This window comes from Colletotrichum jinshuiense, chromosome 1, assembly GCF_051148585.1.
Source record: "Colletotrichum jinshuiense chromosome 1, complete sequence".
Taxonomy (NCBI): domain Eukaryota; kingdom Fungi; phylum Ascomycota; class Sordariomycetes; order Glomerellales; family Glomerellaceae; genus Colletotrichum; species Colletotrichum jinshuiense.
Genome location: NC_139302.1, coordinates 5,270,685 through 5,283,321, shown reverse-complemented (window position 1 = coordinate 5,283,321; position 12,637 = coordinate 5,270,685). Strand labels below are relative to the sequence as shown.

At 55.9% G+C, this 12,637-nt stretch overlaps 4 protein-coding genes across 4 annotated transcripts; 2 read left to right on the top strand and 2 right to left on the bottom strand.

Annotated features, from left to right (window-relative positions):
• Positions 1 to 17: 17 nt before the first annotated feature.
• EsH8_I_001373 (uncharacterized protein) lies at positions 18 to 815 on the bottom strand (the record flags this gene model as incomplete). Its single annotated transcript, XM_083268786.1, has 1 exon — positions 18 to 815. One exon carries the CDS (start codon positions 813 to 815, stop codon positions 18 to 20), a length of 798 nt encoding a protein of 265 aa, XP_083119224.1.
• Positions 816 to 3,294: 2,479 nt separating this feature from the next.
• EsH8_I_001372 (uncharacterized protein) lies at positions 3,295 to 4,443 on the bottom strand (the record flags this gene model as incomplete). The annotated part of the gene is made up of 1 exon (XM_083268785.1): positions 3,295 to 4,443. One exon carries the CDS (start codon positions 4,441 to 4,443, stop codon positions 3,295 to 3,297), a length of 1,149 nt encoding a protein of 382 aa, XP_083119223.1.
• A 3,482-nt stretch (positions 4,444 to 7,925) lies between these two features.
• EsH8_I_001371 (uncharacterized protein) lies at positions 7,926 to 9,945 on the top strand (the record flags this gene model as incomplete). Its single annotated transcript, XM_083268784.1, has 3 exons — positions 7,926 to 8,016; positions 8,077 to 9,430; positions 9,480 to 9,945. The coding sequence occupies 3 exons, from the start codon at positions 7,926 to 7,928 to the stop codon at positions 9,943 to 9,945; spliced, it is 1,911 nt and encodes a 636-aa protein (XP_083119222.1).
• A 1,480-nt stretch (positions 9,946 to 11,425) lies between these two features.
• On the top strand, positions 11,426 to 12,406 carry EsH8_I_001370 (uncharacterized protein; the record flags this gene model as incomplete). Its single annotated transcript, XM_083268783.1, has 2 exons — positions 11,426 to 11,620; positions 11,687 to 12,406. The coding sequence occupies 2 exons, from the start codon at positions 11,426 to 11,428 to the stop codon at positions 12,404 to 12,406; spliced, it is 915 nt and encodes a 304-aa protein (XP_083119221.1).
• Between the last annotated feature and the right edge of the window lie 231 nt (positions 12,407 to 12,637).

The following is a 12,637-nucleotide window of genomic DNA, read 5'->3' as shown; positions in this document are numbered from 1 at the left end:
TCCCAGACGCCAGTTCCTCATGCCGCTGGGCCAGCTGTCGCCGGAAGCTGGCAATCTAACCGCAGGAAGTCTACCAATGCCGTGTCAATGGAGGCCGAGAAGGCTGCGAACAAGAGTGTCGCAGTCGTGCCTGGCTGCCGAAGGTGGCGCATGTGGGGGACAATCTCTAACTGCTTGATGCCCTCAATCTTTTGCAGCTCGGCGATCCATTCCATGCTGTCGTGCTTGATGAGAGCAAGCAGGCGAAGGTCCGAGACCGCCAGCTTCTGCGGCCCTTCCCAAGCGGCCGTTGGCTTACCTCCCTCGACGATAATCCTCAGATTGGGGATCATCTTGTCCATGCTTCGCAGGTATTTGCACATGCTCGACCAATCTAATCGTTCGCTCTCACAGTAGTATATCGGCCCCTCCTTCCGAATCGTGATTTCTTGGACCAGTGCCCGTGACGCGGGAGTAAGGTCCTTGAGGAAAGGAACGACCGCCTCAATATCGCCGCCAAAGTCGAAGCCGTGAAGGCCATATAGCATGTGACTCGTCTCGCGGTAGATCTGGCGGTTGACAGCCATGACGGCGGGGTGCATGGTCGTCTTGTTCGCCAGGTGGTATGTCGTCTCGAAGCATTGCCGGTGAAAGGATCTCTCAATGATTCGATATGGCGAACGGCGGTACGTGCTCAGGACGCCCGCTGGCAGTTGGTGCATCGCCTTGTTCCGGATGGGGAGCCTCTTGTCTCCTCCGTCGTCAAGGAGATATTCATAGATCATCATGCGGATTTCGGCGGGTATCCGCATCAACGGAGACTGGTCTCGACCCATATCGCGGGTTGTCGAGGTTGGGGTCGGAACTTGGGGTATGAACAAGGACGGAAACCCTCTGGCCATGCAAAACTATTGTGGCTGGGTCACGACGAAGCAGCAGCAAAGTCGGCAAGAGAGAGGAAGAATCCGAGACAGGTTGGAAAGCAAAAAGCACAAGAAGGCCACGCCCGCCCAGAACGGGCGCCACCAGCAGGTCTTATGGCCTCTTTCCCCTGCGACACCTGTTCCAAATCGGTGCACTCACGCGCTCCGAAGGAGTTGGGACCCATCAAGGTGCTGACATTTTGGCGTTGATGCTGACGACTCCAATTCGTCCCCCGCCGTCCCTGCATCTGGGCGACCATTGGTAGCTACATCCGAGACAACGTTGGAGGCCGGCGGAAATTCCCCGTCGGCCAATGACTCCTTCTGCGGCTGCTGCCTTCTTGTTATCCTGGCCCTCGCAATGGATAATGACTGTGCCGCATGCACCACACACGAGTTCCCGCTCTCGGTCGTCAAGGTCCCCTGCCAGGGTGGATCTGCGGACCTCCAACTCTTGGGGGAGGATCCCACACTGCACACCAACACCAACGCACCAACAGTAGCTGCTGAACACTGTGTGCACAAAGGCGAAGATCAAAGATACCGCACAATGCTCCACAACCGCATTCGCCTACTTATTATGGCTTAATTACCCCTTACATGGGGAAACACGGATAAGCGGCCCAGAACGGCAATTGCAGGTGTCTCACGCTCAATTTTTGTTCCCTCGCGTCTGGCCCAATCACGAATATCGCCTCTACATAGTAACGGTAGACTTGTTCAGTAATACTACGTACAGCGCCTACGGGTCGGCAGGCCAGGGCACCACGTCGTTGGGCAACAGGGGGGCCTCGAACACTCCGCCTCCACACTCAGCCTCCAAAGTTCCCGGCGCCCACTGGTCTCACCAGGTCAGACATTGTGTGGCCCATATCACATCAGCACTTGTCTCGGCATACATAGGTAGCCTTTCTGATGCCCCAAAAACTCGAATTCATCTGACGGCGCACGCCTTTCTCGGGGGTTTTTTGTTTTATTTCAATAACACACGTAACCATCAACTGTCCCAACTCGGGGTTTTTTCTAAACTTAGCAACGCTCTAACGACATATCAACCAACCAACCAACTATATCTGGCAGTTCTGCTTTGCTTAGCCAAGGCTTTTGCAACCGCAACCGTTATGTTGGCTGCAAAGTTCAGATGAATTTGGAATGAGTTGTAATCAACGGTGTGACTTCAATCAACCCTTAGTATTGCTATACATCTCACCTCATGTGCCATTGGGAAGTCCCAGCATTTCAGACATGGGCCATCTCAAATACTTTGACAGCAATTGCCGCCCCATAAACGGGAGCATACAAGTCAAGGATGGAAAGATCGAACAGGTCACACCCTTCCCTCCCTTACCAGTACAGAGTCGAACAATTAAATGCAAACGATGGTTTTCGGCAGCGTACACTAACTATTAAAGCCAGATCACGCTCCCGTTCCATGATTTCCACCCATTCCCACGAAACACATTACTCACAAATCTTGGAAGTGTCAGACTCTGGAAGTTATCTACATACATACTGGAGCTCATACGGGCACCTGCTAGTCCCTGCCAGCACTTATGTAATGCCACCAGCCTGCTGACAGTGGCTTACTGCAAATGCTAGATCGTGTCGGCTATCTGACATTGGATTCTTGGCCCGACTCTAGGAACCTTCTCTTGACGTCAAGTGTGCCATACCCCCTTTTATTTTTTTTAATTTTTTTAGTCTGCAACCATAAAAACAGCGCAAGCAGCTTTAGGATTGTTTTCTCGTAGTTCATGGGACGACGGATCCTTCTACCACTGCCCGTGTCTCGTTGTCTACGCCTAGGTCACGGATCAAACACGCTATGAAGATCGCAACCCTTCGTGTTGTCTTACAGATTTCCCCGCGAACCCAACAATTATGCATCGGGTTCTTTTGAAGACATCAATTGAGACACTTACACAGACGAAGAACAAGCTTGTTTTCAAGACAACACCCAACAGGACGGTTATATCCACCATGGTTGCCAGATACAAAAAAATGGGAAAATAGTTGAGCGCGGCCATCATTTAAATTAACATTGTCGATTTAGCTGTTTCAGCCTCCAAGATTTTCCACATGGATGGCCTCATAACCAGCTTGTTGTGGGGTCCCGGTTTAACCCTCGATAGTACACGCAATGTTGAACCAAATTAGTGTTCCAATTAGATGTATTCCCTATCGTTGCGCCTAATACTCTCTGAAGTGTTGCTCTTTGTTTCAAGATACCGACTGAAGCCGGTTGAGAGCTGCCCATGACCGATCCGCACGTAACTCCTGCGCTGCATTACACAAAACACAATAATATGTACTAAAATATGACCGCGGCAAATATCGCTGATAAATGCCATGCGGAGAGAGAGAGAGAGAGAAAGAAAGAGAGAAAAGGATCTCATGATCTGAGGGGCCATCCCTCCTTCTCCCGGTATAGTGGGGGACCGGGCATATCGCCCTCGAGCTCGATAATCTCGTTGTCGTTGGGCAACTCCTGCGGCCGCTCCATGGTCTCCATCTCCATCAGGGTCGTCGAGTCGAGCTGCGTCGCGGTGGGCGAGTGCGGCTCGCCGCCCACCACCGTCGTCCCGGTGCCCGGCCTCGCCGTGTTGGGCGACACGATGTCCAGGGACGTCTTTCCGGATGGCGCCTTGTGCGCCAGGATCGCGGGTTCCGTGGAATCCGACTTGGCGTCGCTGTTGTACGCCTCGCGCTTCCTCCGCCGCCGCCGCCGCCAGCACACCATGAACGCGATCAGCACCAGCGCCAGCGTCCCCGCGACCGACCCGACGGCGATCGCCACCGTCGTCCCCACGGAGATGCCGCCGCCGCTCGAAGATGAGCCTTCGTTCGATCCCTCCGGCGTAGTCGTCGAAGTCGCCGACGGTATCGTGCTGCCCGCCGTCTGGCCGCTAGTGGCGACCCCCGTCGCCGTCGCGATAACGCCGCTGGTGCCGCCGGTGCCGCCTGTCGAGCCGGCGCTGGAACCGCCGTCAGCCGCCGCCGACACTCCCGTGTACGTCGCGCCGGGGACCGTGGGGTCCGTCTCCAGGATGCTCAGGTCCGACGACTGCCACCGCACCTGCACGGCGAACACCAGCGCCAGCTGCGAGGTGGGCTGGTTGTCGCTGTTGTAGAACGAGGTCGTCGAGATGGTCGAGATGCACTTGCTGTACCCCCAGCTGCTCGTGTCCGTGTAGCAGGTGTGGCCCGTCGGGCAGCATATCCTCGGCGTCTCGGCCGCGAGGACGGGCCCCCCCAGGCCGATGGCCCCGTCCTTGGACGTCGCCAGCGAGGTCGGGAACGCGCAGCCCTCGGTGTAGCCCGACGGGCAGATTCCCGGCGAGTAGTACCCCCACTTGTAGTCATAGAGCTGATGCCATGACGTCGGCATGCACACGACGCTCGACAGCGGCGGCGTGATGGTGTTTGTCCAGTACAGCGCCTTGCAAAAGTCTGGCGTCGTGAAGACCGTCGTCAGAGGCGCCGCGCCCCTCTGCGTTGTGAGTGGGTTGTTGGTCGTCGGCGTCGGCGTCGTCGTCGTCATTGCTGCTCCCTTTTCTTACACGGGCTTGCCCACCGCGCGTGTATTCGCACGGGAGCTACACCAAACGAATAACAACAGTAGTAATAGGCAACAGAATGCCCCCTTTGCTTTGGCACTCTTGTCTCTTTCTCCTCCCCTCTTTAATTATTCTTTTTCTTCTTCTTCTGCTTTGGGCGAGCTACGCCTTTACTCCATATCCGCCTTACGGAGTCGAGGACGAGGGGTGGTCCTTTCTCTTGGCCCTCGTGGCTTCGTTCCTTTTTTTTTTTGCCCCCCTTCCCTTTTTTATAAAAAAAACAGGATCCCCCGAGATCGCAGAGGGCTCGGTCCCAGAGCTTGTTGGTGTTTGTTGTGGGCCGCTGGTGGGATTTGAAAAAGCGGGAGATCTTCCACACAATACGTCGTAAATTTCGATCAACGTTGATAAATTTCCTTTGCGGACAGGAAAGATCGAATTTGGCAGAAACTGATCAAGAAGAACGGACGGAGAAAAAAAGAGTTTGGGAGCACAGTCCCCGAAAGTAGAAAATGACCCAGAGTGCTAGGAGAAATCGCCCGGCCGCTTTGGGGGAGGAGAGGGACACCAAGGGGTCCTTGGACAGGGCGGGCGGGACTCTCTTCGAAACTGGACACCGGCCCAGTCCATTTTCCCTTGGGAGGCCCCTCCTCGGCCTGCGCGAGTCAAGTTATCGGGCGATCAGGGGAAAGCTCCACCACCCGTCATAAATGTCGTAATAACGGTCTGGACTGCCAGCGGTTTTTCGCACTCGTCTTGCTAGCCGAGATAAAGACTCGATGGACCGCTAGCCGCTAGTCGCCCGCGCTTGTTTTGCCAGCTTGTCTGCTAGAGCGCGTGCAAAATGGTTGAGCGATCGGCGTTCTGGATACGAGGCGTCTGCGACTGGCACCGACAACACCGAGATATAGGACCGGGTCCTTGGCGGCCGCGGCGGACGAGCAAGGTGGACAGGGTGGACAGCGCCATACGTCAGTCGAGTGGCAAAGACTTGCGGTTTAGGGTAAGACGGGTTGGATGATAAGACGCCAGCTGGCCGGCCGAGCCGTAGAGACGGGAAGGTGAGGGTTCGGATTAACGAGAGAGTGAAATTCAATGTAACGTCGGTAAAACGCTAACAGATGAAGACACCCTTCATCCCAGCAATTTCCCGCGTCGTGCTCCGCCTGTATCTGTATGAAGCACCACCAACCTTGCTGCGGTAGTTGGAATTGAAGAAATAACGTAACTGTTGGTTTAGTGTAGAACAAGTTGAAACACATGGAACGGTGCAATGGCATTCCATTCTCGGGTCCAGGAGTTAGCAACGCTTACAGAGTCGCATACGGATACCCCCAATGCCATCGCGCGGCAATCCCGTGCCTCCGGTAGTGGTAGCAATAGAAGCCATCGATTAAGGAGAGCACGCCATGGGCTTGTCTTGTATGATGGGCCATCTTACCCCATCTGTCGCATCAGGGATGCGTATTCTAACTCGCAGGCAGAAAATGCGGTTTAGCTGCCTCGCCTGCGTGGGCCATCCAATCTTCTGGCAATCGCCTGTCATCTCAATTGGGAAGAATGGGAGGGGACCCGCGGACCCGAGGACCCGACCTTGCCGTCCTCCGCCCACTTTCCAGGGCGCAGCGGGAATCCCTGAGGCCCCTCCCCTCTGCACAGCCGCCAGGCGGCCTTCGCGGGGTTCCCATCCCGGACATCCAATCTCGCGACCGCCCCGGACAAGAGATGTCCTTGTTGTCACGCGCCGCCGATGGCCGGGTCTGCCAATCGGGATGCACTGCATTGAACGTGGACAGCCCTACTAGGCGAGAGATTCCTCGCTTGAGGAACCGAACCCCCTTTTTCGAAGGTTTAGGTTGGTTGGTATACCGGCTGTGGAAAGAGGCGAGAGAGCGACAAAGCAAGCCACTCAATTGACATGCTCTGTACGCATAGGACACATAAAAAACATTGGAATCTCCTACAAGAGAGATATCATTAGTAGGGACGTCCAAAAGAGCAAAAAGAATATGGTATTCCGTGGACTGATATTGCCTCGTGGCGGAATCGAACCGCCGATCTTCTCATTACTAGTGAGACGCTTTACCACTGAGCCAACAAGGCGATGGAAGCAATCGTGTGCACAACAGCTCATGTAGCCAGCAAGTCGGTTCCCGTCGTCGTCCTCGTCAATTCCGAAGAGATCATGACGTTGGTCGTTCTGTGAAGTCGCAATGAGGTTAAGGTTTGCGTCCTCTGTTCACTTGTGCGCGCAGTTGCATCGCTTACCGTGATTAGCCGCTCTGATCCGGTTGGCCGGGAACAGGAAGCTTCCGCAACAAAGTCAACTCGGCTTGATTCCTTGCTCCCCGGCCTGGGGGTTCTTTTTAAGTCGACTTTCGACAGACCTCAAGAGCGCATACTGGTTGTTTAATGTTTCATTGTAGACCTCTCATTACCATTGTTCTCGCCGATATGATCCGATATGATTTTTCATTAAAGGTATCATACACTTCGCTTATTCTGTTTCTTACACGCAATTGTAGCTGAGCCCGCATGCATGAGATGTCTTTGTGTCAATAATATTGCAGCCTTTACATCACTAGTCACAAGTATAGGTCATTTCTCAATGCTTAACTTTGTTTGCGTTTCTATTTTGGATCGATAATCGAAACAAACAGTATTATATTTTCGAGGGCCGTGAACCTCCCACTCACGTTGTCCACAAATTTCATACACCGTCAACACAGCATAGTCCAAATTCTTGATATGTATTCAGATATCAGGTATTCTAAACAGTTGTGCTTTCAAGCAGGCAGTCACTCTCGATGTGTTAATGACCTCGCCGACTCAGCCAATTCCCCGCGAAATCTTTCGAGTGTCGCTTTTCAGCCATCATATTATTCTAGACATCCATACCTCCCTGACCTGAGTTGTGATTTTACGGGTGCTTGGCATCGAGGCTCCAGCAAGGTTGTGGAAATAGAGGTTGAGTATTAGAAGACGCAACTGTGAACACAGGCATGCCGCCGCATTGGCATGATGCATGTCTTTGGGCCATTGCTCTATTTAAACCAACGGCCCAGTCTAGATCATGAAGACTCGATCGCCATGCTTGTTGAAGCCCGTGTCCATAAGAATTGACGGGTTGTTTCCGCCATCTATACCCCAATAGAGCTAGCGAATCTTTCTAGGCAGCCACGCACGTTTTTTTGGCGCTCTTGTCTCCATTCCAGGCTTCCAGGCCACTAGAATTCTTTCTCCCAACACACCCCTGCCCCAATTCAAGTCCCCTATTCGACAGTGGCGACAGGGCCCCGGTAGGCAGACATGAGCCCATGGCATATCCATCTGAACGACCAACGATGTATTGTTGGAGGAATGCTGGATATAAAACCGTTCATTGACGCCGATTTTTCAACTCGGTGATGCCTGAGAATAATCGTGTCTTATTGTAGTAAACCTCATAAAAATAAATGACTCCAGGATGTCTTGGCGAAACACCGAGACGATGAATATCCCGCGGGGTGTTGTCGTCGTCAACCCCAATTACACGCATCCGCACCTCGTCATGACGGGTAAGTGAACCCCCCGGACTCATCTCGCGGGCGGCATCCTCACCATTGTTACCCCCTCAGTCGATGGTCAGGCCTTGCCTCTGGACCTACTCATCCAGTTCTCCTTCGTCCTGATGAGTGGCGGCACGCTCTTCAGCGGCAAGCAGCCGACGCAGCTGCGCTCGTTTGAGGGAGACGAAAAGGGGCTCTTCGCGACGCCCTACAACCAATGGGCTCCTGCGCCGTTCAACACCTGCCAGATCCGCACCGACTCGGGATTGAACCGCGCCATGTCCGCCATCGGCGGCATCGGCGACCTGCTGTCCATGGTCACCACCACGAGCACCGAGTGCGACAGGGACCTGCACCACATGAAGATGCGGCTGCTTCACGGGCTGCCGCCCCTGTCTTTGACGAGGTGGCGGCAGAAGGGGCTGCATGAGCCGGCGGGCTTCAAGCGGGCGTGCCAGTACATCTGCACCGTGGTCGATGCGTTCGAGTATCTCAACCTGCCGCACAACGGGGCGCGCATGCGCAAGGCGTGCAACGGCGTCTGGACGGCGTGCCACGACTTCGAGAGGGCGCTGAACGCGTACCGGCAGCAGAGGGGCCGGGCCACGGTGTCGGTGACGGCGGCGTGGGAGGAGTTCATGGTCGACTTCTTCGAGACCGTGGCGGCGAGAGCGCACGCGTGGGTGATGGCGAGGGTGGACGAGATGCGGGAGGCGCTGATCCTGCGGCTGAGGGGCACGACGGCCGTCCAAGGCGACGTGGCCTCGCCGGCGCAGATGGTGATCCTGGACGGCATCCACGACCTCACCGAGATCACGAACAAGGCCGACACGAAGATCATGCTGCCCCTCTTCGGGTTCACGCTGCGGACCCTCACCGCGGCGGCGCCGAGACTGAGGGACAACTGGAACGGCTACGACGGGAAGCAGCCCATGACCCACTACCCGTACGACATGCGCCTGCGCTCGAAGATCTACGGCATACGATGCAAGCACGTCAGCGGGGCCGCGCAGATGCAGATGGTCATGGACAACGTGCAAGCGGGCACACAGTACCCGTTCTCGGACCCGCGGTACATGGAGCGGACGTGCCGGTCGCAGATCCAGGCGTACCAGCACGTGAGGCGTGAACTGCGAGGGCCGGCGCCGGAACTGGGAGACGAGCCCTGGATTGGCAGCCTGAAGAGCACCATGCAGATGGCGGTCCAGCGTCCGTTGCGGGTGTGGGGGTTCGTCGGGTACCGGATCTGGTACGGGCAGTCGGACGAGGAGTGGCGGACGTTCCTTGGCAAGTTCAAGGACGACGTCACGGTCTGGGGCGAAGGGGTGGACGGTGCCGCGTCCGTCAAGCCCAAGTGCAAGGTGCGATGGATCGATGGACGGGAGCACGGCATCCCCGAGGGGGACATCGAAGCGGCGAAACGGTAGGTTGCCCGAAAACGCCCGCCCTGGAGCAGATGCTAACGAGCGCAGGCATTACCGGGAGTACAGGAAATCGCCGGCCTGCGAGAACTTCCTGACCGTGAGCGAGGACGTCTTCTTGGCCGCCGACAAGGCCTCCATCGAGTCGTACCTGGACCCGATCCGGGACGATGCCGAGCCGATCATCCCCCGCGGCGACCTGGGGAGCTTCGTGCTTGCCGTGCGGGCGGCCGAAGAACGATTCAGGAACCGGAGCAACAGAGGCGGCGGCGCGGACCAGCAGCGCCAAGAGTTCGACGGCACCGTGAGGGTGCTCGGGAGGGTGCTGTTTGATGATTTCTGGGCGTTGCTGAGCCGCAACGCGTTACGCATTGCGGATCTGGCGAAGATGGCCGAGGTGCACCCCCGGCAGGTCTACGTCGGACCAAGCGTGCCAATGGAGAGAGAAGGGTGGCGCAAGTCGGGCGTCTGGAGCTTGACGGCGTTGAAGTCCTTCGAAACGTGGCGTGCCACCTAGGAATGGTTGCCGTTGCCACGAGGATGAGGCGAGGCTCATGAAACTCTCGACCCCGTATCCCGGCACGAGGATGATGATGATGATGAGAATAGCGAAGGCAGCACAACAAATAATGACTCGCCAGAAGCCTGAGTCGCAAGAGAAGCAGCTGTCGGTTTTCGGCCAACCTGCTCCGGGAGAAGTTGTATGTCTTAGCAAAGAGTTTCGGTGACTGCTCCATTTAAGCGCACGAACAGACTTTTCCCCAGCTAAACTAGACGACAGATGAAGTGAGGGAGTAGTGGAACAAGACCTGTAGATGAAGACATCTGAGGCATTTCTCCTCACATGCGAGATTGGGAGTTTGTTCAGTGGTTTCGATATCTCGAAGCTGGTCATGATAGGATACCGGTAACTAGTATAAGGCGTGCCTCGCCATAATTTAATATTGTAGTTTTTCATGCATCTTTCTGTTCAACAAGTCAGCTTCCGTATTATTCTACTCTCTGGAATGCCTTAATGACTTAGCCTCTCCCTCCATAGATACTGGTTTGCCCAAAACTTTGGTACTGCGACTCGGTGTGGTTGAAAATCAGTCGAGTCGAAGGTGCGGACTGAAGATTGTGACATCAAAAGGAAGCAATCCTACCCAAGCTGCATGTGCTACTTCACAGTATGGTTTCCATGCAAACGGATTGCCTGGCAATCAATACCCGGTTTCCATTCTTTGCCAAATCATGAGGGCCCTATCCTTTCATCCACAAGCCCCATATCCCGCGTTCCTATCCTCCCCTGTCGCAATGATGTCCATCACCCTAACAGACCAAGGTGGATATTGGCCCTGCCCATCCCAGCTAACCCCTCAATAGTGCCGCACGAGGCTCCATCATAGGGCATCATGCTTTACCCGCAGTGCATGTCATGGATATCGGAGATCAAATTGGGGGCCGTCTGCAACCAAGACTCATCTTTATGTGTTGTTGCTGGCAGTAGTTGCAGGTCCAGAAGATGCAGATCAAGGAGTCAATCGAGGGGCGATATTTGCGAAGGCGCATGTCGGAACCAGGGGTGCCCCCAGGGCGTGTAGGCACTCATCGCTGGGGGTATGATACGTATGGGCGGAATTCCACTACAAGCGAAGTGACACGGCCAATGACACGGTACTGGGCGATGCTAAGAGCCAACCAGGCGCTCGCGCGCAACCCGTTTTTAGAACACGGGAGTTGCTAACGCGGCACAGCCCCAGCCGACATGCCAATACCTCGAGACGCTTATACACTAAGCTTGTCCATCTCCCTTGATACGAATGCATGCATTCTCCCAGACCAAGCTGGTCTGGATCTACAATTAATAAAGTCGCCCACTTCCCCGGGCCCGTGATCTGCGTCTGCAACGGCCGTACCGTGATCCCAAATCGACGAAGACTACTTCGACATCACCCAGACAGAAGCCACTCGGGCAGTTCAAATTCAGTCACGGTCTAGGACACCCGTCTCGCAAGATGGAAAGCTTGGTGACAGAAACATCCCCGCCCAGCGCGCGACAGCGCATACGCACGAGTCTCCTCGTCCTACCTTACGCCTTGGCCTTCTTCATCGTCATTGCCCAGGTCCTCACATTCGTCGCTGGCACATGGGTCATCCGCGGCAGCGATGGATCTAAAAGCCTCGCGCTATCCAGCCTGTCCATTATCAAGGTCAGTCAGAAACGTCAGGGTGTTTTGCGTGGTCTGCGACCTTGCCTTTACTGACAACAACTGCAGTTTGACGGCATCGTTTCCTCACCCTCGGATCCCGACTCATACCTCGTGACGATGCACCAATTCGCCGCCTCCTTTGGCTACGAATACCCCAGCGCCTCGACCGCAGGAATCGTCGGCCCCTCCCCTCACCTTCCATACGACTTCACCACCATCGGCAAACAGCTCTCCGTCCCGTCTTCCGAATGGGCCTGCTACAGCAGCTCGAGCCCCTGCACCTCGCCCTTCTTCGCCGCCTTTCGCACCGGCTACTTCATGCTGCCCACAACCCTGACCTACGTCTCGCTCGCCTACTCGCTCCTCCTCGTCTCCTTCATCGCGCTGGCCGAGGTCCTCATCGCCGTGCGCCCCAGCTGGCTGCGCTGCCAGTGCTACTTCTCGTGCCTGAAGCGCGTGTGCCCCTGCCCGCGCGGCTCGCGCGCCGAGATCGAGGCCCTCCCGCCCGGCTTCTGGGACCGCTACCGCGTGTGGGCCTGGTTCACGCTCCCGTGCGCCGCATTCCTTCCGGCGTTCGTGCTCTCGCTGAACGGGATGATGCTCAAGACGTTTGTCGACAGGCCCCGGGCGGGCAACGTGGATGCGCGGTTCGGGACGGGCTTCGTGGTCGTGCAGGCGTCGTGCATGGGCGCGGCGTTTGCGGCTGCTATTCTGGTCTACGCGAGGAAGGCATTGGGCCGGAAGATGAACTGGATGGAGCAGCAGGGAGTGGAGGTGCCGAAATGAGGAAAGCAGGATGGACACCGAGGGACAGGAGCGTCCCCCGGCCGAAGAGAATGTTCCCGACGCCGGAAACCCGATGCACTGGGCCTCCGACCCGGCCCGTGTGTGGGGAATCATGTAATGTCCCACATCAGGCCGGCGGCGAAGTTGCGCTCGGGGCGGGGGGGACGCAGCGTCGGGATCCAATCTCAGAGGCCATATTCGAAATAAAACTTTGAACAATAATGATAGTTT